Genomic DNA, 26,004 nt, shown 5'->3' on the forward strand with positions numbered 1-26,004 from the left:
CCAGCTACTCGGGAGGCTGAGGCAGGAGAATGGTGTGAACCCAGGAGACGGAGCTTGCAGTGAGTGGAGATCCCGCCACTGCACTCTAGCCTGGGCGACAGAGCGAAACAACAAAAAAAAAAGACAGAAAAAGAAAAAAAGAAAAACACAAAGAAAAAAACCCAAGCACTCCAAATCACCCTGTTCTGACAGAACGATCATGTGCCACAAGTTTTCCATTCATAGAAGGAAGGATTGTTGTGTGGGTGATCTCATCCAGCCCCTGGGCAGAAGGAATTTTCTGCCACCCCTGACAGACAGCCAGCTTCCTCTGCATGATGATATCCTGCCTGGTCTCACTTTCCAGGATTCTGAATTTGGCAAAGCGCATCTCCCTGACGTGCATGCAGGCAGGGAACACTGTCCCAGGGTGGCACATTTGCAAGCTGCCTTTGATGCTGAGAGTTGCACTGAGAGCAGGACTTTGCCCTCCTGGAGGCAGAGGTTTCTGCCAGTTGCTTCTTTGTACAGTTGCTTCTTTGTACTGGATGGGGTCTGTGAGTCTTGCCCCCAAACCATCTCAACATATGCCCATTTTCTCTAGCAGTTGAGAATCTAAAGCCATCTGCCAGGTTGTTCCCTTTCAAATTCTGTCTCTGCCACTTATTAGCTGAGGGATCCTGGGTGAGTTACTTACTAACTGGAAGCCTCAGTTCTCTAATCTGAGAGACAGAGCTCACAAAAGCACTTATTCCATTGTCATGATGTGAGGACTAAGCAAGTGAATAGATGCAAAGCTCCACATGCCTGTGTGCTGGGGACCCAGTGACTCAATAAATGCTAGCTATGGCTGGTGCCGCTGCTACCCTAGATTTTATGCCCTTACCCAGTTCTGACTTACATCAGTTGATTTGTGAGCCGAGGTGTTCCCTTTCATGCTTTGGGGAGCTGGGAATCAAACCCCCAAAAAGAGAAAACCCAAGCATCAGATTCACTTTTCTTTAGGAACAGGGGGAACTAACAGATATAAGCTGGTTGATGTTGAGTGGAAAAAAGTCCCTATTTTATTTTTCCATTTTATTTTAAAAAGAAGTTCCAAGTAACCCTAACCAAAGTTCAAAAAAAACCAACTCTTGAAGGGCAAGGAAGTCAGAATGGTAGTTAGGTACAAATAATGTCATCTATAGGACTTCCGAGTATGCAACAAGCTCTTATACACAGAAAAATGTTTATCGGGGTGCTTACCTTTTTGTGCCATGGATACCTTTGGCAGTCTGGTGAAATATATGGACCCTTTACAGAATAATGTTTTTAGATGTATAAAATAAAATACATAGGATTATAAAGGAAACTGGTTATATTGATATTTATCATCAAAATAATAAAAAACCATGCTTATGATATAGGAAACATGTGCTCCTTATTCATGCATTAAATATGATCTATGGGTGAGACTAATAACTGTAATTTCAAAGTATGACGAATGAATGTCATCAGTATTTTGGAACATCTGCAGGATTCTAGTTTGACATGAAATATCTGTGATTTCCATTGTTAGAAAAGACACAGGTACTGCTAATGTTATTTTATGTTCATACTTGAAGAAAATGCTACATTCCAGTTTGAGGTTAGTGAAAATAAAGATGAATGTTTTCCCCATCCAAGTTCATATATATACTGTTTGGGCATCTGTAGACCCCCAGGTTAAGATCAACCGTGCTGAGGAAATGGCAGCTCTAGAAATGATGTGGAAGCAGGTTGTCCTTCAAGGACTTTTTCCAGTCACCAGCTCTGTTAACTGGGTCATTCTAGAATCCCAGGGAATGGGGAAGGTAGTGAGCTGACTCCTGAGAATTGGCTACGTCTGGGGTTCTTTTTCCTTCATCCCTTCAGCAAAACTTCGCTCAGAGCCCTCTGGATGCAGAACCAGCTCCCCTTGGCAATTCCCTTTTAATTTGCATGTGCAAGTATGGCCACCAGGAGACATGACAAACAGTGCAGATGCCAGGCATGGGAGGAAGAGAGAAAGAAAGCATAAATTCTTCAAAACGGCGTTTTGGGGGAGGAGTGATGAAAGCTATGTCAACTGTACCTTATTGAGTGTCTCGCCAGATTTGGAAACAGCATTAACAGCATTAAGATGTTCAAGGAAACTTTCTAGTGTTCATTTAGACAGATACAATATCTTCTCAAGGATTCGCTAAAGGAATTTGATATTCTAAAGAGATGGTGAGCTGCTATACAGCCAGGGTTACGTAGAAGTATTTCAAAGAGGTTAAACATTTCTGGAAACTTTTTTTTTTACCTAGCCATCTACTAGATTTGTTCAATTCTTAAAAAGGTCTATTGAAATCTCTCACTATAATTGCATTGTTTCAAGGTTTTCAAGTGAATCTCCCACAATAATTGCATTTTCATTTTGCAATAGCAAAGCACTTAAGCAAAAATTATTACATCTGTAACAATTACCTATAATAATTTTTGCTTAAGTGCCATGTTATCAGATGCATAAAGTTTTATGATTGCTGTAGCTTCTCCATCAATAGTGCTTTTTATCATTATATCATATATCCATTCATATCCATGTATCATATCATTATATCATATCCATTCTTAACCTCGTCAACCTTAAATTATACCTTGTCACTCCTCTTTTGCCTTGTTTGCATTTGATTGGTATGGTCACCCATCAGTCATCCTTCACTCACCACATTGTCTTCAGTGCTTTTCTTTTAAACACCGTATAGCTGGGCTTCTTTCTTTATCTTTCTCTTTATTTATTTATTTTCTTTTATACTCACTGAGACACTCTGGCGTTTGCTGGAAGAATGAAGTTTATTCTCATTTGGTGTAATAACTGATACACTTGATTGTATTTCTTCCATCTTTTTGTTTATTATTTATTTCATTTTGTGGCTTCTTCTTACTTTCTCTTTAGTTTTGCAGTCAGATTCTAAGTTGTTGTATTTCAACTTTTAAATTTGAAAATTATTATTTACGTTTCCTAAATTTTCCAAATTCCTGAAGTAATTCTTCACTACTATTTGAAAATAAACTTCCAACTATTTTCTCCACCAGTGCCTTCCAGCTCCGCTCCTCCCTCTGTGAGATGAGACTTCAGAGCTGTATTTTCTCCCTTGCCTCCTTCCCTCCTCTCACTAAAATTAGCCAGTTGAAATGCCTACCCTCTCCCCATCAACTTCCAACTTCCAGATTTTGCAAAAATAGTTTAATGCTTTATTTCTAGAAAACGATTAGATTTTTCTTTGTCCTTTTTACTTCAAGAATATTTAGCACATACATTTCACATTTGCAGTCCACATGACCCTATGTGCCAAGCTTGTCCAACCCACGGCCTGCAAGCTGCATGTGGGCCAAGATAGCTTTGAATATGGCCCAACACAAATTCGTAAACTTTCTTAACACATTATGAATATTTTTTTGCAATTTTTTAAAGTCCATCAGCTGTCATTAGTGTTAGTGTGTTTTATGTGTGGCCCAAGACAATTCTTTCAATGTGGCCCAGAGAAGCCAAAAGATTGGACACCTCTGCTATATATACTCAAGTTTACAGCATGACACTGGTGGCTTTTTTTCCTTTCCCTTTTCTCTAGTTTGATATCTCCATTTGGATGCATTTGCTATTTGGATGGGGCTCTTTTGTGAATCTAGTGGTCCCTTGAGGTCCTGGGGAGGACTAGTTCCAGGACACCTCCCCCAAACTCAAATCCACAGATGCTCAAGTCCCTCATGTAAAATGGCATAGATATTTGCCTGTAACACACACACATCCTCCCATGTACTTTAAATAATCTCTAGATTACTTTTATAATGTGTAATACATTGTAAAGGCCATGCAAATAATTGTTATACTGTATTGTTTTGATTCATATTACTTTTTGCCATTGTACTTTTATTTTTCATTTTTTCTAATATTTTCAATCCATGGCTGATTGAATCCAAGAATGCAGAACCTGGAGATACTGAGGGCCAACTGTATTTTTTCAAATGAGATATTTGGGTGAAATACACTGCTCTTTCACCCTGATAAGTGAGAGATAGCTTGTTGGTGTATGGGATTTATGGAGTGAAATACTTTTTTCCTGTAGTCTGTAAGAGTTCCTGTCCACTGTCATTTGGTTTCTAGTGTTGAGATGAGAAGACTGAAGCCAGGCTTATCTTTTTTGGAGGTAACTTGCTATTTCTGTCCAGGAAGTTCGAGGATGTTTTCAAGTCTTTCTTCTTTTCCGTCATGATTTCCATCTATGCTCTATCCTTTTGCTTTGCACTTTGAAATTGTTTTTGACTTGATATTTTCTGACACTATTGAGATTGCTAAATTGACCACCTATCCTTTCATTTGCTCAACTTCAAAAAATGTTTAGATCAATAATCATATTTGTATATCAGAATTTTGCATGCGTGTGCTCCACAAGTCTTCTGTTTTTCTTAAGTGCTCTTTTATGTTCTGTTCAAATTGATGCCTCCAACAGAAGTTCTGCCAATTTTCTTTGCAGTCCAAAGGCCCCCACTGGATGTGTTGTTTTTCATTCTTGGCTCGTTTGGCTCAGGTGTGACTGTGAGGTAATCTCATCAGTGATGGATTAGTGATGTCTGTCAGGCCCGCTACTCGGTCCCAGTCTCCTTCTGCTCTCCCAGTTCTCTGCTCACCTGTTCCATGCCTTTGGGCCTTATTAGGGGATGGGGAGTTCTTCCCGTGGGGTGAGATAGATGGAAGGGTGGGAATCTGTGAGTCTCTGTAGAGTGAACTCTTCTTAGGATCCAAAGCTCCTCCAGCTCTGCTCTAGACCTCTTCAGCCTCTCTTTCCAGCCTCTGCTAGACTTTCCAATAATCCACATTTCAAACTTCACCTTTCTCAGCTGCCTGTGAGCCCCACCAGCTGCTGGCTCAGAAGGGGCAGACAGAGTTGATTTGGGAGTAGAGAGGGTATGAAAGACATTTAGGGCAGGGCTTTCCCGAATCCATCTGTAAACTGTTACTACTTTATATTTATAAAAGTGAAACACAATGATTGTAAAAATAAATAGAATAGAATTTTTCAAAATAAAAAGTAAAAGGATCTCCTTGTTTCTGTCCATTCTTCAGTGGTAGTCCCTGCTAATATTATGTTGGTGGGTCCTTCAAATATTCTCTATGTACTTACATATATATATATATTTAAAAATACAAGTGGAATCACACCATAAACACAGTTTTGCAACTTGGTATTTTCTCCTCAATATGTTAAGAATATTTTTGTTAATGTGAATTCATGTAGGCTTTCCACATTTCTTTTGATGACTGCATGATTTTTAAGTGTGAATTATTAAAATGTGTTTAACGGATGTTTGTTATATGCAGTTTTCTCTATCCTAAACAGTGATGCTTTGAAAATCTTTGTGTACATCTGAATGTATTTCTGTAGACCTGATTACTAGATATGGAATATGTGGGTCAAAGGAAATATGCATTTAAAATTTTAATAGCTTCTGCCAAATTTCTTTCCCAGAGGCTGAGCATGTTATTCTTGCATGTGAGAGTAACAATATGGAATATGAGAACTGCTGTTTCTCATACTCTGGCTGATGCTGTATTATCAAGTTTTAGTTTTTTGTTAGTTTGAAAAATAGGCCGGGTGTGGTGGCTCACGCCTGTAATCCCAGGACTTTGGGAGGCCGAGCTGGGTGGATCACGAGGTCAGGAGTTCGAGACCAGCCTGGCCAACATGATGAAACCCCATCTCTACTAAAAATACAAAAATTAGCCAGGTGTGGTGGCACTCACCTGTAGTCCCAGCTACTCAGGAGGCTGAGGCAGGAGAATCACTTGAACCTGGGAGGCAGAGGTTGCAGTGAGCCGAGATCATGCCACTGCACTCCAGCCTGGGAACCAGAGCAAGATTCCATCTCAAAAAATAAATAAATAAATAAATAAATAAATAAATAAATAAAAATAAAAGTAGTATCCTACTTTGCTTTAATTTGAAAATTTTAAATTATGACTGTGTGGTGCATTTTTTTATATGCTCATTGTCCAATTATTTTTCTTCCGTGAATTGCTTCTTCAGGATTTTTCTTCCTTTGCCCATTGAATTGCTGATCTTTTTCTTGATTTGCAGGAGTTCTTTTTAACTTAAGGAAGTTAGTTCCATGTCTGTCATTTCTGTTGCAAAAATGTTTCCCAGTGTATTTTTTGTCTTCAGCATTTTAGTTTTTTTTTTCTGTACTGCATTTTTAAAGTTGTGTTGTTTTTATTAACCTTTTGACCTTTTTCTTTAGGTTTCATGTCTTGTTTAGAAAGATCTTCCTTACTTTAAGATGACAGCTATCCAAAAAATTAACTCATGGTTTCTTCCTCTACTTTTATGGTTTCATCTTTCACATGTAAATCTTTGATCTGTATCAAATGTATTTTGGTGTAAGGAGTGGAGAAGGAATCCAATATAACTTGTTAAATTTTTTTCTAGATGGCTACTATTTCATCCAACATCATAGTTACAGTCCATCATCTTTTTCTGACTGACCTGGAACGCCACTTTTATCATAGATTGAATTCCCATGAGGCTGGGTTTTTTGTTGAATGATTTAAAGTCTATCCAAAGGGAGAGGCTCATAAATGAGTGTTTTGAGAGTTCGACTCATGAGTGAAGAGCACTCTATCCCTGGGAAAATGTCCAAGGGAGTGAAATTGGAACTTTCCCCCTTGCCTCCAGTTGGGCGTCCTTCTGTGCTCATCTGCCTTCTTGTTATTGGTATTACAGATATCTGAGAAATATGGGCTGCCCGTGGAGAAGATAGCAAAGCTTTACAAGAAAAGCAAAAAAGGGTAAGAAAGAAACTGAACTTAAATTGACTTTCAAATCAGATAAGTCCACATGATGCCTTAAAAATAAAATGATGCCTGTCTTTTGTTAGGTCTGTTGCCCACTTTTCATAAAAATTGTGTCCTTCTTCCAGAGAATTGCAGAGGAGATTGCATTTGGAAGATCTTTAGGAGAGAGGGAGGGAGGGAGGCAGTGCATTGGCACTATGTCAACTGAGATGCCTATTTCAATGACAAGACAAGCAGGAAGACCACAGAGGTCTGGAGGTGCTGTGGACACTGGGGAGAATGGCAAAGTCACCTTTCTGCAGGGAGTGGAGTTTATAGGGAATCACGTATGGCCCTTGGGGTTGGTTTCTGGGTGGCATACTAGGAACAAAAAATGGTTGGGAACATAGGGGATTCCTCTAAGGTAATTATCAAGAAAATGTTCTCAAATGATCATTGGACCTGTGTGTTCTCATTGTTAAGAACAACAGGTCATATTTACTCGGTGTTCAGTAGGTTTGGGGTCCCTTCCTAAGTACTTTACATGTATTCCTCTATTTAGTTCTCACCACTGTATGAGGTGGAATCTCTTATCTCTGATTTATTGATGAAGAAAACAAGCCAGAGGTGGCTTAAGCATGTCGCCCAAGGTCTCATGTTCAGTAGGTAGAGGACAGATTTGAACCCATCTGTGTCCTCAAAGCTCAAGTGCTTAGCTTCCATGTTCTGCCGTCTGACTTTCTGTGTGGGCTTCCTATGTGTGACGGTCTAAGAGTAGGGGCCACAGGAGCTAGTGGAAGTGCCAGGAGAGGGTATCTGTTGACTCAGCTTCTGGGGTATTTTCCTACAAAAGGCAGAAGATGAGTCAACTCTTCTCTGGATCACTTTCATAAAGGAAATTGGATTATCTGGGAAGCTCAGGCTTTCTGAGTGATGAGTCCTGTTGGTTGATTGGAGGCTCTGACAGGAAACCCTTTCCACCTGAGCTCTTGTTGGAAGATTCACTAAAATGCACGTTATACTTCTTGCCGAGGTCAATGTAGTAGGCTGGGTGTATTACTGACAGTGAGATTTGAGTCGTGTCTCACAGTCTTATTGCCGAGCAGAAATCCTCAGTGCAGCGGTACATGCTGATGATAACATTTTGCTTTCATCAAGCTCTGTATCAGGTGTTGTGCTAAATGTTTTTATCATAAAAACAATCCGTTAAAGCTAAGTGACTGTTCTTATTTTTACAGGAGGATAAACTGAGGCTCTGAAAGGCTAAACAGCTTGCCTGCTGACACATAACTGTAAAATGATAGAGTCAGTGGTTCATTCTCAAACCAGCATCTGTCTGACTTCAAATCATGAAATTGGCTTAAGGAAATTATGGAAGTCTCTGGAAGCTGTTGGCTTTCTTAAAACTCTACCAGGGATAGTTAGCCACAGGAGTAGGTCACAGGTGGTAAAGTACAAGTGTCAGAATGAGGTAAAGCTAATTTCAAAATCAAGCTCAGCCATGTGCTAACTGAATGAACTTGGGGAAACAATTTAACGTTGTTGAGGTCAGTTTTCTCATTTGCAAAATGGCGATGACACCTACCTTCACAGTTGCTGTGAGAACTAAACACAAGGTCATATTACATGCTCAAAAAAGGGTAGCTGCAATTCTTGCTTGTTTTCTTCTTCCTCCTAAGAGCAGAGGCAATGCATTTTTAAAAATGCATTTTCAAGGGCAACATGGTTTACTGAAAAGAGTTAGCCTAATGATTTAGGTTCTGGCCCTGGTAATCAGTAACTGTGATTCTGGGCTTCCTAACTTCCCTGGGCCTCAGTTTACTCATCTATAATGCAAGCGGTTTGGGTTGAATGTTAGTTCTGAGAAACTGAGGCTTTGCTTTCCTCAAACTAGTTTTTGGGGAAAGAAAACAGAATGAGGGTCTTTCCCTGCCTTGTGTCCTCTCTCCTCCACTCCTCCCAGCCTCCACCACAAAAGAATGGCTATGAGAACCCCCAGCCTGGAGCTCCCCTTGCCCTGGGCACATTGTTCACGGCGTCTTTGTTTTTCACACCCCTCCCCACTCCATGGCAGCATCTTGGTGAACATGGATGACAACATCATCGAGCACTACTCGAACGAGGACACCTTCATCCTCAACATGGAGAGCATGGTGGAGGGCTTCAAGGTCACGCTCATGGAAATCTAGCCCTGGGTTTGGCATCCGCTTTGGCTGGAGCTCTCAGTGCGTTCCTCCCTGAGAGAGACAGAAGCCCCAGCCCCAGAACCTGGAGACCCATCTCCCCCATCTCACAACTGCTGTTACAAGACTGTGCTGGGGAGTGGGGCAAGGGACAGGCCCCACTGTCGGTGTGCCATCCACTGGCACCTACCACGGAGCTGAAGCCTGAGCCCCTCAGGAAGGTGCCTTAGGCTTGTTGGATTCCTATTTATTGCCCACCTTTTCCTGGAGCCCGGGTCCAGGACCGCCAGGACTCTGCAGGCCACTGCTAGCTCCAGATGAGACCGTCCAGCGTTCCCCCTTCAAGAGAAACACTCATCCCGAACAGCCTAAAAAATTCCCATCCCTTCTTTCTCACCCCTCCACATCTCCCGAGTGGCTGGACAAAATGAGCTACTTCTGGGTGCAGTAGTTATAGGTGGGGCAAGAGGTGGATGCCCACTTTCTGGTCAGACACCTTTAGGTTGCTCTGGTGAAGGCTGTCTTGCTAAATACCTCCAGGGTTCCCAGCAAGTGGCCACCAGGCCTTGTACAGGAAGACATTCAATCACTGTGTAATTAGTAACACAGAAAGTCTGCCTGTCTGCATTGTACATAGTGTTTATAATATTGTAATAATATATTTTACCTGTGGTATGTGGGCATGTTTACTGCCACTGGCCTAGAGGAGACACAGACCTGGAGACCGTTTTAACGGGGGTTTTTGCCTCTGTGCCTGTTCAGGAGACTTGCAGGGCTAGGGAGAGGGCCTTTGGGATGTTAAGGTGACTGCAGCTGATGCCAAGATGGACTCTGCAATGGGCATACCTGGGGGCTCGTTCCCTGTCCCCAGAGGAAGCCCCCTCTCCTTCTCCATGGGCATGACTCTCCTCCGAGGCCACCACATTTATCTCACAATGATGTGTTTTGCTTGACTTTCCCTTTGCGCTCTCTCGTGGGAAAGGTCATTCTGTCTGAGACCCCAGCTCCTTCTCCAGCTTTGGCTGCGGGCACGGCCTGAGCTTTCTGGAGAGCCTCTGCAGGGGGTTTGCCATCAGGGCCCTATGGCTGGGTCTGCTGCAGAGCTCCTTGGCTATCATGAGAATCCTGGACACTGTACTGTGCCTCCCAGTTTACAAACACGCCCTTCATCTCAAGTGGCCCTTTAAAAGGCCTGCTGCCATGTGAGAGCTGTGAACAGCTCAGCTCTGAGTCGGCAGGCTGGGGCTTCCTCCTGGGCAACCAGATGGAAAGGGGGTATTGTTTGCCTCATTCCTGGGTGCTGGGTTTTAAGGAAGTGAGTGAGAAAGAATGTGCCAAGATACCTGGCTCCCGTGAAACCAGCCTCAGGAGGGAAACTGGGAGAGAGAAGCTGTGGTCTCCTGCTACATGCCCTGGGAGCTGGAAGCGAAAAACACTCCCCTAAACAATCGCAAAATGATGAACCATCATGGACCACTGTTCTCTTTGAGGGGACAGGTTTAGGGGTTTGCGTTCGCCCTTGTGGGCTGAAGCACTAGCTTTTTGGTAGCTAGACACATCCTGCACCCAAGGCCCTGGGTCTAGGACAGGTTCTCTACAAAGGCCCAGATTTGTTTGTAAAGCACTTTGACTCTTACCTGGAGGCCCGCTCTCTAAGGGCTTCCTGCGCTCCCACCTCATCTGTCCCTTAGATGCAGAGCAGGATGGAGGGGCTGCTTCTAGCTCAGCTGTTTCTCCTTGAGGTTGCGGAGGAATTGAATTGAATTGAATGGGACAGAGGGCAGGTGCTGTGGCCAAGAAGATCTCCGAGCAGCAGTGACGGGGCACCTTGCTGTGTGTCCTCTGGGCATGTTAACCCTTCTGTGGGGCCAAAGGTTTGCATCGTGGATCCAGCTGTGCTCCAGTCTGTCCCCTCCTCCTCCACTCTGACTGCCACACCCCGGACCAGCAGCTTGGGGACCCTCCAGGGTACTAATGGGGCTCTGTTCTGAGATGGACAAATTCAGTGTTGGAAATACATGTTGTACTATGCACTTCCCATGCTCCTAGGGTTAGGAATAGTTTCAAACGTGATTGGCAGACATAACAACGGCAAATACTCGGACTGGGGCATAGGACTCCAGAGTAGGAAAAAGACAAAGATTTGGCAGCCTGACACAGGCAACCTACCCCTCTCTCTCCAGCCTCTTTATGAAACTGTTTGCCAGTCCTGCCCTAAGGCAGAAGATGAACTGAAGATGCTGTGCATGTTTCCTAAGTCCTTGAGCAATCATGGTGGTGACAATTGCCACAACAAGGGATATGAGGCCAGTGCCACCAGAGGGTGGTGCCAAGTGCCACATCCCTTCCGATCCATTCCCCTCTGCATCCTTGGAGCACCCCAGTTTGCCTTTGATGTGTCCGCTGTGTATGTTAGCTGAACTTTGATGAGCAAAATTTCCCGAGCGAAACACTCCAAAGAGACAGGAAAACTTGCCGCCTCTTCTTTTTTGTCCCTTAAATTAATCAAACTCAACTCAAATAAGCTTAAAAAAATCCATGGAAGATCATGGACATGTGAAATGAGCATTTTTCTTTCTTTTTTTTTTTTTTTTAACAAAGTCTGAACTGAACAGAACAAGAGTTTTTCCTCATACATCTCCAAATTGTTTAAACTTTATGAGTGTTTAGAAGTTCGGACCAACAGAAAAATGCAGTCAGATGTCATCTTGGAATTGGTTTCTAAAAGAGTAAGGCATGTCCCTGCCCAGAAACTTAGGAAGCATGAAATAAATCAAATGTTTATTTTCCTTCTTATTTAAAATCATGCAAATGCAACAGAAATAGAGGGTTTGTGCCAAATGCTATGAACGGCCCTTTCTTAAAGACAAGCAAGGGAGATTGATATATGTACAATTTGCTCTCATGTTTTAAAAAAAAAAAGGTAAATGTAACTTAATAGTTTTGTAAATGGGAGAGGGGGAATCTATAAACTATAAATACAGTTATTTTATTTTTTGTACATTTTTAAGGAGAAAAAAATAAATATTCATAACATAAGAGTAAAACAACAGTGTCTGGTGCTTTCTGTGCAGCCAGTGTTGCGGATTTTTACCTTGTTGGAGAGAGGTTTCCATGTGACGTGGGAAAATTCTAGCTGCCCACCCTGCCTTCAGGTCCTGGGCTTCAACAGAGCAGGGATTTCCTGGTAAAGTTACTTTGCTGTGCTTCACCCCAGTGTTAAATGTGAAGAGGGCTGAAGAACTTCCAGGGCTTCTGTGTGACCACGGCAGGCTCCCCAGGGTGGTTATTCTTGGCCAGTCCCTTTGGGCAGGGAGTTGGTTCTGTTCACTTGCTTCTGCCCATCCTCACTCCCAGGCACACTCGCCTGCCCTTGAATTCCCACAAAAGCTTTCTGCTTCCTTAGTTCACCTGCACCAACCTCCACATGGAGGCTGAAACCATGTGGCTCTAACTCCAGTTTTCTCACAATCTCTTGCCCTGGAACCCACAGGCTCCCTAAGATCTGTTGTTGGCTCGATTGTGAACACCTGGATGCACTATCCCAGTATCTACTGGGGTTTCCTTGGTGGGTACCACTCTGTGGAGCCACCCACACTCCTTTAACTGCTGTCCATGATTATCTCCCAAGAGCAGCTCTGTTCCAAACAAGTAGCGTTTCTACATTCTTCTACATCTTCCTATCTCTCTGTCTATACATGTCCACAGCTTTCAAATCTTGGCTAAACATTTGCCTTCAGGAAGCCTCCCTTGACCAACTTCAACCCCAGCAGCATCTCCAGCAGCCTCTGTGCCTAGACCAGGGACTGGGAAGTGAGGGCCTGGAGGAAGCGCTCATTGCAGAGTCTTCTGGAGAGATCCTGGGATTAGAAATGGGCTCCAAGGCTTGTTGTCATGACTGTGTTCCACAGCCTCATTAGGAGGTCTTGGTGCTCTCCCCAGCTGTCCAAGTAGGTCCAGCTGAGGATACGAGCTGGTCTCCACATCTCGCGAGGCAGCCTCCCCCTTGGCCTGTGGCAGCCACGGTCCTGCTGTTAGGTGCTCGCCATGTGTGCCACCCAGTTCCCTGGAATGAGACGCTGGTTGGATAGGCGATGACAGTTGTCAGTGTCGTGAAGTTCAGTACCAGCTCTCGTCTCCCACTCTCTACACTGATTCAGTTCAATTACTCTGGACCTGATGTTTTGCCGTGTGCTGGAGAGAGAGGCAAGTTAGACACAGTCTGCCCTCATAGGAGGTGGGGTGCAAAAGGATAGTGATCTGGAAACTTGGGAATGGATTTTGGGGACTCAGGAATTCTATAGTGGGACCTCTGATCAGCCAGAAGCAGCAAGAAAGAGGATGGTGAAAAGGCACCAAGGGGGGTGGAACCAAGATGGCTGAATAGGAACAGCTCCGGTCTACAGCTCCCAGCATGAGCAATGCAGACGACGGTTGATTTCTGCATTTCCATCTGAGGTACCGGGTTCATCTCACTAGGGAGTGCCAGACAGTGGGTGCAGGACAGTAGGTGCAGTGCACCCTGCGCGAGCCGAAGCAGGGCAAGGCATTGCCTCACTCGGGAAGCGCAAGGGGTCAGGGAGTTCCCTTTCCTAGTCAAAGAAAGGGGTGACAGACGGCACCTGGAAAATCCCACCCTAATACTGTGCTTTTCCAACGGGCTTAAAAAATGGCACACTAGGAGATTATATCCCACACCTGGCTCGGAGGGTCCTACGCCCATGGAGTCTCGCTGATTGCTAGCACAGCAGTCTGAGATCAAACTGCAAGGTGGCAGCGATGCTGGGGGAGGGGCGCCTGCAATTGCCCAGGCTTGATTAGGCAAACAAAGCAGCCGGGAAGCTCGAAATGGGTGGAGCCTACCACAGCTCAAGGAGACCTGCCTGCCTGCCTCTGTAGGCTCCACCTCTGGGGTCAGGGCACAGACAAACAAAAAGACAGCAGTAACCTCTGCAGACTTAAATGTCCCTGTCTGACAGCTTTGAAGAGAGCAGTGGTTCTCCCAGCACGCAGCTGGAGATCTGAGAACGGGCAGACTGCCTCCTCAAGCGGGTCCTTGACCCCCAAGCAGCCTAACTGGGAGGCATCCCCCAGTAGGGGCAGACTGACATCTCACATGTCCGGGTACTCCTCTGAGACAAAACTTTCAGAGGAACGATCAGGCAGCAGCATTTGTGGTTCACCAATATCCGCTGTTCTACAGCCACCGCTGTTCTACAGCCACCGCTGTTCTGCAGCCACCGCTGCTGATACCCAGGCAAACAGGGTCTGGAGTGGACTTCTAGCAAACTCCAACAGACCTGCAGCTGAGGGTCCTATCTGTTAGAAGGAAAACTAACAAACAGAAAGGACATCCACACCAAAAACCCTTCTGTACGTCACCATCATCAAAGACCAAAAGTAGATAAAGCCACAAAGATGGGGAAAAAACAGAGCAGAAAAACTGGAAACTCTAAAAAGCAGAGCACCTCTCCTCCTCCAAAGGAATGCAGCTCCTCATCAGCAACGGAACAAAGCTGGATGGGGAATGACTTTGACGAGCTGAGAGAAGAAGGCTTCAGACGATCAAAGTACTCTGAGCTACAGGAGGAAATTCAAACCAATGGTAGAGAAGTTAAAAACTTTGAAAAAAAATTAGACGAATGGATAACTAGAATAACCAATGCAGAGAAGTCCTTAAAGGAGCTGATGGGGCTGAAAGCCAAGGCTCGAGAACTACATGAAGAATGCAGAAGCCTCAGGAGCTGATGCGATCAACTGGAAGAAAGGGTATCAGCAATGGAAGATGAAATGAATGAAATGAAGTGAGAAGGGAAGTTTACAGAAAAAAGAATAAGAAGAAACAAACAAAGCCTCCAAGAAATATGGGACTATGTGAAAAGACCAAATCCATGTCTGATTGGTGTACCTGAAAGTGATGGGGAGAATGGAACCAAGTTGGAAAACACTCTGCAGGATATTATCCAGGAGAACTTCCCCAATCTAGCAAGGCAGGCCAACGTTCAGATTCAGGAAATACAGAGAACGTCACAAAGATACTCCTCGAGAAGAGCAACTCCAAGACACATAATTGTCAGATTCACCAAAGTTGAAATGAAGGAAAAAATGTTAAGGGCAGCCAGAGAGAAAGGTCGGGTTACCCTCAAACGGAAGCCCATCAGACTAACAGCTGATCTCTCAGCAGAAACCCTACAAGCCAGAAGAGAGTGGAGGGCCAATATTCAACATTCTTAAAGAAAAGAATTGTCAACCCAGAATTTCATATCCAGCCAAACTAAGCTTCATAAGTGAAGGAGAAATAAAATACTTTACAGACAAGCAAATGCTGAGAGATTTTGTCACCACCAGGCCTGCCCTAAAAGAGCTCCTGAAGGAAGCGCTAAACATGGAAAGGAACAACCGGTACCAGCCGCTGCAAAATCATGCCAAAATGTAAAGACCATCGAGACTAGGAAGAAACTGCATCAACTAACGAGCAAAATAACCAGCTAACATCATAAAGACAGGATCAAATTCACACATAGCAATATTAACCTTAAATGTAAATGGGCTAAATGCTCCAATTAAAAGACACAGACTGGCAAATTGGATAGTCAAGACCCATCTGTGTGCTGTATTCAGGAAACCCATCTCACGTGCAGAGACACACATAGGCTCAAAATGAAGGGATGGAGGAAGATCTACCAAGCAATTGGAAAACAAAAAAAGGCAGGGGTTGCAATCCTAATCTCTGATAAAACAGACTTTAAACCAACAAAGATCAAAAGAGACAAAGAAGGCCATTATATAATGGTAAAGGGATCAATTCAACAAGAAGAGCTAACTATCCTAAATATATATGCACCCAATACAGGAGCACCCAGATTCATAAAGCAAGTCCTTAGAGACCTACAAAGAGACTTCGACTCCCACACAACTTTAACACCCCACTGTCAACATTAGACAGATCAACAAGACAGAAAGTTAACAAGGATACCCAGGAATTGAACTCAGCTCTGCACCAAGAGGACCTAATAGACATCTACAGAACTCTCCACCCCAAATCAACAGGATATACATTTTTTTCAGCACCACACCACACCTACTCCAAAATTGACCACATAATTGGAAGTAAAGCACTCCTCAGCAAATGTAAAAGAACAGAAATTATAACAAACTGTCTCTCAGACCACAGTGCAATCAAACTAGAACTCAGGACTAAGAAACTCATTCAAAACCGCTTGACTACATGGAAACTGAACAACCTGCTCCTGAATGACTACTGGGTACATAACGAAATGTAGGCAGAAATAAAGATGTTCTTTGAAACCAACGAGAACAAAGACACAACATACCAGAATCTCTGGGACACATGCAAAGCAGTGTGTAGAGGGAAATTTATAGCACTAAATGCCCACAAGAGAAAGCAGGAAAGATCCAAAATTGACACCCTAACGTCACAATTAAAAGAACTAGAAAAGCAAGAGCAAACACATTCAAAACCTAGCAGAAGGCAAGAAATAACTAAAATCAGAACAGAACTGAAGGAAATAGAGACACAAAAAACCCTTCAAAAAATTAATGAATCCAGGAGCTGGTCTTTTGAAAAGATCAACAATATTGATAGACCGCTAGCAAGACTAATAAAGAAGAAAAGAGAGAAGAATCAAATAGATGCAATAAAAAATGATAAAGGGGATGTCACCACTGATCCCACAGAAATACAAACTACCATCAGAGAATACTACAAACACCTCTACGCAAATAAACTAGAAAATCTAGAAGAAATGGATAAATTCCTCGACACATACACCCTCCCAAGACTAAACCAGGAAGAAGTTGAATCTCTGAATAGACCAATAACAGGCTCTGAAATTGAGGCAGTAATCAATAGCTTACCAACCAAAAAAAGTCCAGGACCAGATGGATTCATAGCCGAATTCTACCAGAGGTAAAAGGAGGAGCTGGTACCATTCCTTCTGAAACTATTCCAATCAATAGAAAAAGAGGGAATCCTCCCTAACTCATTTTATGAGGCCAGCATCATCCTGATACAAAAGACTGGCAGAGACACAACCAAAAAAGAGAATTTTAGACCAATATCCTTGATGAACACTGATGCAAAAATCCTCAATAAAATACTGGCAAACTGAATCCAGCAGCACATCAAAAAGCTTATCCACCATGATCAAGTGGGCTTCAACCCTGGGATGCAAGGCTGGTTCAACACATGCAAATCAATGAATGTAATCCAGCATATAAACAGAACCAAGGACAAAAACCACATGATTATCTCAATAGATGCAGAAAAAGCCTTTGACAAAATTCAACAACCCTTCATGCTAAAAACTCTCAATAAATTAGGTATTGATGGGACGTATCTCAAAATAATAAGAGTTATCTATGACAAACCCACAGCCAATATCATACTGAATGGGCAAAAACTGGAAGCATCCCCTTTGAAAACTGGCACAAGACAGGGATGCCCTCTCTCACCGCTCCTATTCAACATAGTGTTGGAAGTTCTGGCCAGGGCAATCAGGCAGGAGAAGGAAATAAAGGGTATTCAATTAGGAAAAGAGGAAGTCAAATTGTCCCTGTTTGCAGACGACATGATTGTATATCTAGAAAACCCCATTGTCTCAGCCCAAAATCTCCTAAAGCTGATGAGCAACTTCAGCAAAGTCTCAGGATACAAAATCAATGTGCAAAAATCACAAGCATTCTTATACACCAATAACAGACAAACACAGAGCCAAATCATGAGTGAACTCCCATTCACAACTGCTTCAGAGAGAATAAAATACTTAGGAATCCAACTTACAAGGGATGTGAAGGACCTCTTCAAGGAGAACTACAAACCATTGCTCAATGAAATAAAAGAGGATACAAACAAATGGAAGAACATTCCATGCTCATGGGTAGGAAGAATCAATATCATGAAAATGGCCATACTGCCCAAGGTAATTTATAGACTCAACGCCATCCCCAACAAGCTACCAATGACTTTCTTCACAGAATTGGAAAAAACTACTTTAAAGTTCATATGGAACCAAAAAAGAGCCCACATTGCCAAGTCAATCCTAAGCCAAAAGAACAAAGCTGGAGGCATCACGCTACCTGACTTCAAACTATACTACAAGGCTACGGTAACCAAAACAGCATGGTACTGGTACCAAAACAGAGATATAGATCAATGGAACAGAACAGAGCCCTCAGAAATAATGTCACATATCTACAACCATCTGATCTTTGACAAATCTGAGAAAAACAAGCAATGGGGAAAGTATTCCCTATTTAACAAATGATGCTGGGAAAACTGGCTGGCCATATGTAGAAAGCTGAAACTGGATCCCTTCCTTACACCTTATACAAAAATTAATTCAAGACGGAATAAAGACTTAAACGTTAGACCTAAAACCATAAAAACCCTAGAAGAAAACCTAGGCATTACCATTCAGGACATAGGCATGGGCAAGGACTTCATGTCCAAAACACCAAAAGCAATGGCAACAAAAGACAAAATTGACAAATGGGATCTAATTAAACTAAAGAGCTTCTGCACAGCAAAAGAAACTACCATCAGAGTAAACAGGCAACCTACAGAATGGGAGAAAATTTTTGCAATCTACTCATCTGACAAAGGGCTAATATCCAGAATCTACAATGAACTCAAACAAATTTACAACAAAAAAACAAAGAACCCCATCAAAAAGTGGGCGAAGGATATGAACAGACACTTCTCAAAAGAAGACATTTATGCAGCCAAAAAACACATGAAAAAATGCTGATCATCACTGGCCATCAGAGAAATGCAAATCAAAACCACAATGAGATACCATCTCACACCAGTTAGAATGGTGATCATTCAAAAGTCAGGAAACAACAGGTGCTGGAGAGGATGTAGAGAAATAGGAACACTTTTACGCTGTTTGTGGGACTGTAAACTAGTTCAACCATTGTGGAAGTCAGTGTGGCGATTCCTCAGGGATCTAGAACTAGAAATACCATTTGACCCAGCCATCCCATTACTGGGTGTATACCCAAAGGATTATAAATCATGCTGCTATAAAGATACATGCACACATATGTTTATTGCGGTACTATTCACAATAGCAAAGACTTGGAACCAACCCAAATGTCCAACAACGATAGACTGGATTAAGAAAATGGGGCACATATACACCATGGAATACTATGCAGCTATAAAAAATGATGAGTTCATGTCCTTTGTAGGGACATGGATGAAACTGGAAACCATCATTCTCAGCAAACTATCGCAAGGACAAAAAACCAAACACCGCATATTCTCACTCATAGGTGAGAATTGAACAATGAGAACACATGGACACAGGAAGGGGAACATCACACTCCGGGGACTGTTGTGGGGTGGGGTGAGGGGGGAGAGATAGCATTAGGAGATATACCTAATGCTAAATGAGGAGTTAATGGGTGCAGCACACCAGCATGGCACATGTATACATATGTAACAAACCTGCACATTGTGCACATGTACCCTAAAACTTAAATAATAATAATAATAATAATAATAATACTAAAGAAAAGGCACCAAGATGAACATCACCTGCTTGATCCCTGGCAGCAAACACCCCTCATAGACCACTGAGGAAAGAACTTGATTTCTGTTCTGCCATGGGTTGTAGGTGTAAGCTACTTTGTAATTGTTTTCAAGGCATTGGCTGTGAGCTTGGGTTTCCTACTTCTTTGCTAATAACCCCGACCATCTCCAGCCCCACGCCTACCTCCAAGATTGTATATAGTGCTTGGTTCTATGTTCGGCTGCCACTAAACACTCAACAGGAACCCAATAAAGTGATTAAATACTGGTATTGGAAAAAAAAAATACATCTTGAGACAGTGTCTTTACCTGTCTGTCTTCATGAGGATTATGTATTGGTAGCAGAGGTGAGTATTTAATAAGAGTTAGAAGGCCCCACTACCCATGCATTTTGAAGTATTTTCACCATTTCTTTTAAGGAACCATACAATGTCAGCCATTTCCTGGAAAAGTGATTAAGGCTGGATGCTCTCAGAATAATCATTGTGTGCATTCCCAAGGGTGTCCGGGACCATACATTTTATGTTAGCACCCAGTACAGCAAGTGCCCAGGACCTAAGTCCTGGACATGTGGTCAGCGTTCACTGTAGAGAACCCTGCTTGAAATGAATAGATCATTGGTTATACCCTCAGCCTGAACATCTTTCCCTATGCAATAATCTGTCTTAGGTGGATTTGACTGATATTCTACTGACTTACAAAACATAAGACTCAACATTTTTTTCTCTGTTTCTTCGGCCACCTCAAAAACCAGAAAATTTCAGGAAAGTGTTCAGCATACTTCCGGCGAAGACAAGCGAGGCAAGAGAAGGAGGTCCGGAATAGGAACAGCTCCAGTCTACAGCTCCCAGCGTGAGCGACGCAGAAGACAGGTGATTTCTGCATTTCCATCTGAGGTACCGGGTTCATCTCACTAGGGAGTGCTAGGCAGTGGGCGCAGGTCAGTGGGTGCGCGCACCGTGTGCGAGCCAAAGCAGGGCGAGGCATTGCCTCACTTGGGAAGCGCAAGGGGTCAGGGAGTTCCCTTTCCGAGTCAAAGAAAGGGGTGACGGACGAACCTGGAAAATCGGGTCACTCCCGCCCGAATACTGCGCTTTTCCGACCGGCTTAAAAAACGGCGCACCACGAGATTATATCCCACACCTGGCTTGGAGGGTCCTACGCCCACGGAGTCTCGCTGATTGCTAGCACAGCAGTCTGAGATCAAACTGCAAGGTGGCAGTGAGGCTGGGGAGGGGCGCCCGCCATTGCCTAGGCTTGCTTAGGTAAACAAAGCAGCCGGGAAGCTCGAACTGGGTGGAGCCCACCACAGCTCAAGGAGGCCTGACTGCCTCTGTAGGCTCCACCTCTGGGGGCAGGGCACAGACAAACAAAAAGACAGCAGTAACCTCTGCAGACTTAAATGTCCCTGTCTGACAGCTTTGAAGAGAGCAGTGGTTCTCCCAGCACATAGCTGGAGATCTGAGAACGGGCACACTGCCTCAAGTGGGTCCCTGACCCCTGACCCCTGAGCAGCCTAACTGGGAGGCACCCCCCAGCAGAGGCACACTGACACCTCACACGGCAGGGTATTCCAACAGACCTGCAGCTGAGGGTCCTGTCTGTTAGAAGGAAAACTAACAAACAGAAAGGACATCCACACCAAAAACCCATCTGTACATCACCGTCATCAAAGACCAAAAGTAGATAAAACCACAAAGATGGGGAAAAAACAGAACAGAAAAACTGGAAACTCTAAAAAGCAGAGCGCCTCTCCTCCTCCAAAGGAACGCAGTTCCTCACCAGCAACGGAACAAAGCTGGATGGAGAATGACTTTGACGAGCTGAGAGAAGAAGGCTTCAGACGATCAAATTACTCTGAGCTACGGGAGGACATTCAAACCAAAGGCAAAGAAGTTGAAAACTTTGAAAAAAATTTAGAAGAATGTATAACTAGAATAACCAATACAGAGAAGTGCTTAAAGGAGCTGATGGAGCTGAAAACCAAGGCTCGAGAACTACGTGAAGAATGCAGAAGCCTCAGGAGCCGATGCAATCAACTGGAAGAAAGGGTATCAGCAATGGAAGATGAAATGAATGAAATAAAGTGAGAAGGGAAGTTTACAGAAAAAAGAATAAAAAGAAATGAGCAAAGCCTCCAAGAAATATGGGACTATGTGAAAAGACCAAATCTACTTCTAATTGGTGTACCTGAAAGTGATGGGGAGAATGGAACCAAGTTGGAAAACACTCTGCAGGATATTATCCAGGAGAACTTCCCCAATCTAGCAAGGCAGGCCAACGTTCAGATTCAGGAAATACAGAGAACGTCACAAAGATACTCCTCGAGAAGAGCAACTCCAAGACACATAATTGTCAGATTCACCAAAGTTGAAATGAAGGAAAAAATGTTAAGGACAGCCAGAGAGAAAGGTCGGGTTACCCTCAAAGGGAAGCCCATCAGACTAACAGCTGATCTCTCGGCAGAAACCCTACAAGCCAGAAGAGAGTGGGGGCCAATATTCAACATTCTTAAAGAAAAGAATTGTCAACCCAGAATTTCATATCCAGCCAAACTAAGCTTCATAAGTGAAGGAGAAATAAAATACTTTACAGACAAGCAAATGCTGAGAGATTTTGTCACCACCAGGCCTGCCCTAAAAGAGCTCCTGAAGGAAGCGCTAAACATGGAAAGGAACAACTGGTACCAGCCGCTGCAAAATCATGCCAAAATGTAAAGACCATCGAGACTAGGAAGAAACTGCATCAACTAACGAGCAAAATAACCAGCTAACATCATAAAGACAGGATAAAATTCACACATAACAATATTAACTTTAAATGTAAATGGACTAAATGCTCCAATTAAAAGACACAGACTGGCAAATTGGATAAAGAGTCAAGACCCATCAGTGTGCTGTATTCAGGAAACCCATCTCACGTGCAGAGACACACATAGGCTCAAAATAAAAGGATGGAGGAAGATCTACCAAGCAAATGGAAAACAAAAAAAGGCAGGGGTTGCAATCCTAGTCTCTGATAAAACAGACTTTAAACCAACAAAGATCAAAAGAGACAAAGAAGGCCATTACATAATGGTAAAGGGATCAATTCAACAAGAAGAACTAACTATCCTAAATATATATGCACCCAATACAGGAGCACCCAGATTCATAAAGCAAGTGCTTAGTGACCTACAAAGAGACTTAGACTCCCACACATTAATAATGGGAGACTTTACCACCCCACTGTCAACATTAGACAGATCAACGAGACAGAAAGTCAACAAGGATACCCAGGAATTGAACTCAGCTCTGCACCAAGTGGACCTAATAGACATCTACAGAACTCTCCACTCCAAATCAACAGAATATACATTTTTTTCAGCACCACACCACACCTATTCCAAAATTGACCACATACTTGGAAGTAAAGCTCTCCTCAGCAAATGTAAAAGAATAGAGATTATAACAAACTATCTCTCAGACCACAGTGCAATCAAACTAGAACTCAGGATTATGAATCTCACTCAAAACTGCTCAACTACATGGAAACTGAACAACCTGCTCCTGAATGACTACTGGGTACATAATGAAATGAAGGCAGAAATAAAGATGTTCTTTGAAACCAACGAGAACAAAGACACAACATACCAGAATCTCTGGGACGCATTCAAAGCAGTGTGTAGAGGGAAATTTATAGCACTAAATGCCCACAAGAGAAAGCAGGAAAGATCCAAAATTGATACCCTAACATCACAATTAAAAGAACTAGAAAAGCAAGAGCAAACACATTCAAAACCTAGCAGAAGGCAAGAAATAATTAAAATCAGAGCAGAACTGAAGGAAATAGAGACACAAAAAACCCTTCAAAAAATTAATGAATCCAGGAGCTGGTTTTTTGTAAGGATCAACAAAATTGATAGACCGCTAGCAAGACTAATAAAGAAAAAAAGAGAGAAGAATCAAATAGATGCAATAAAAAATGATAAAGGGGATATCACCACCGATCCCACAGAAATACAAACTACCATCAGAGAATACTACAAACACCTCTACGCAAATAAACTAGAAAATCTAGAAGAAATGGATAAATTCCTCAACACATACACTCTCCCAAGACTAAACCAGGGAGAAGTTGAATCTCTGAATAGACCAATAACAGGATCTGAAATTGTGGCAATAATCAATAGTTTACCAACCAAAAAGATTTCAGGACCAGATGGATTCACAGCCGAATTCTACCAGAGGTACAAGGAGGAACTGGTACCATTCTTTCTGAAACTATTCCAATCAATAGAAAAAGAGGGAATCCTCCCTAACTCATTTTATGAGGCCAGCATCATCCTGATACCAAAACCAGGCAGAGACACAACGAACAAAGAGAATTTTAGACCAATATCCTTGATGAACATTGATGCAAAAATCCTCAATAAAATACTGGCAAAACGAATCCAGCAGCACATCAAAAAGCTTATCCACCATGATCAAGTGGGCTTCATCCCTGGGATGCAAGGCTGGTTCAATATACACAAATCAAGAAATGTAATCCAGCATATAAACAGAGCCAAAGACAGAAACCACATGATTATCTCAATAGATGCAGAAAAAGCCTTTGACAAAATTCAACAACCCTTCATGCTAAAAACTCTCAATAAATTAGGTGTTGATGGGACGTATCTCAAAATAATAAGAGCTATCTATGACAAACCCACAGCCAATATCATACTGAATGGGCAAAAACTGGAAGCATTCCCTTTGAAAACTGGCACAAGACAGGGATGCCCTCTCTCACCACTCCTATTCAACATAGTGTTGGAAGTTCTAGCCAGGGCAATTAGGCAAGAGAAGGAAATAAAGGGTATTCAATTAGGAAAAAAGGAAGTCAAATTGTCCCTGTTTGCAGACGACATGATTGTATATCTAGAAAACCCCATTGTCTCAGCCCAAAATCTCCTTAAGCTGATAAGCAACTTCAGCAAAGTCTCAGGATACAAAATCAATGTGCAAAAATCACAAGCATTCTTATACACCAACAACAGACAAACAGAGAGCCAAATCATGAGTGAACTCCCATTCACAATTGCTTCAAAGAGAATAAAATACCTAGGAATCCAACTTACAAGGGATGTGAAGGACCTCTTCAAGGAGAACTACAAACCACTGCTCAATGAAATAAAAGAGGATACAAACAAATGGAAGAACATTCCATGCTCATGGGTAGGAAGAATCAATATCATGAAAATGGCCATACTGCCCAAGGTAATTTACAGATTCAATGCCATCCCCATCAAGCTACCAATGACTTTCTTCACAGAATTGGAAAAAACTGCTTTAAAGTTCATATGGAACCAAAAAAGAGCCCACATTGCCAAGTCAATCCTAAGCCCAAAGAACAAAGCTGGAGGCATCACGCTACCTGACTTCAAACTATACTACAAGGCTACAGTAACCAAAACAGCATGGTACTGGTACCAAAACAGAGATATAGATCAATGGAACAGAACTGGGCCCTCAGAAATTACGCTGCATATCTACAGCCATCTGATCTTTGACAAACCTGAGAAAAACAAGCAATGGGGAAAGGATTCCCTATTTAATAAATGGTGCTGGGAAAACTGGCTAGCCATATGTAGAAAGCTGAAACTGGATCCCTTCCTTACACCTTATACAAAAATCAATTCAAGATGGATTAAAGACTTAAACGTTAGACCTAAAACCATAAAAACCCTAGAAGAAAACCTAGGCATTACCATTCAGGACATAGGCATGGGCAAGGACTTCATGTCTAAAACACCAAAAGCAATGGCAACAAAAGACAAAATTGACAAATGGGATCTAATTAAACTAAAGAGCTTCTGCACAGCAAAAGAAACTATCATCAGAGTGAACAGGCAACCCACAAAATGGGAGAAAATTTTCGCAACCTACTCACCTGACAAAGGGCTAATATCCAGAATCTACAATGAACTCAAACAAATTTACAAGAAAAAAACAAACAACCCCATCAAAAAGTGGGCGAAGGACATGAACAGACACTTCTCAAAAGAAGACATTTATGCAGCCAAAAAACACATGAAAAAATGCTCATCATCACTGGCCATCAGAGAAATGCAAATCAAAACCACAATGAGATACCATCTCACACCAGTTAGAATGGCAATCATTAAAAAGTCAGGAAACAACAGGTGCTGGAGAGGATGTGGAGAAATAGGAACACTTTTACACTGTTGGTGGGACTGTAAACTAGTTCAACCCTTGTGGAAGTCAGTGTGGCGATTCCTCAGGGATCTAGAACTAGAAGTACCATTTGACCCAGCCATCCCATTACTGGGTATATACCCAAAGGACTATAAATCATGCTGCTATAAAGACACATGCACACATATGTTTATTGTAGCATTATTCACAATAGCAAAGACTTGGAACCAACCCAAATGTCCAACAATCATAGACTGGATTAAGAAAATGTGGCACATATACACCATGGAATAC

At 42.7% G+C, this 26,004-nt stretch overlaps 1 protein-coding gene across 2 annotated transcripts in view; it reads left to right on the forward strand.

The window, feature by feature from the left end:
* Positions 1 to 17,170, forward strand: part of GRHL2 (grainyhead like transcription factor 2) — a 184,497-nt gene extending 167,327 nt beyond the window's left edge. For both annotated transcript variants that reach the window (XM_055116805.3, XM_008975192.6), the window contains exons 15-16: positions 6,741 to 6,805; positions 8,865 to 17,170. In XM_055116805.3, coding sequence (XP_054972780.1) covers positions 6,741 to 6,805; positions 8,865 to 8,979 — 180 coding nt within the window. In that variant the 3' untranslated portion in view covers positions 8,980 to 17,170. The remainder of the gene's footprint in view (positions 1 to 6,740; positions 6,806 to 8,864) is intronic.
* The last annotated feature ends 8,834 nt before the right edge of the window (positions 17,171 to 26,004 follow it).

This window comes from Pan paniscus, chromosome 7, assembly GCF_029289425.2.
Source record: "Pan paniscus chromosome 7, NHGRI_mPanPan1-v2.0_pri, whole genome shotgun sequence".
In the NCBI taxonomy this organism is placed as follows: domain Eukaryota; kingdom Metazoa; phylum Chordata; class Mammalia; order Primates; family Hominidae; genus Pan; species Pan paniscus.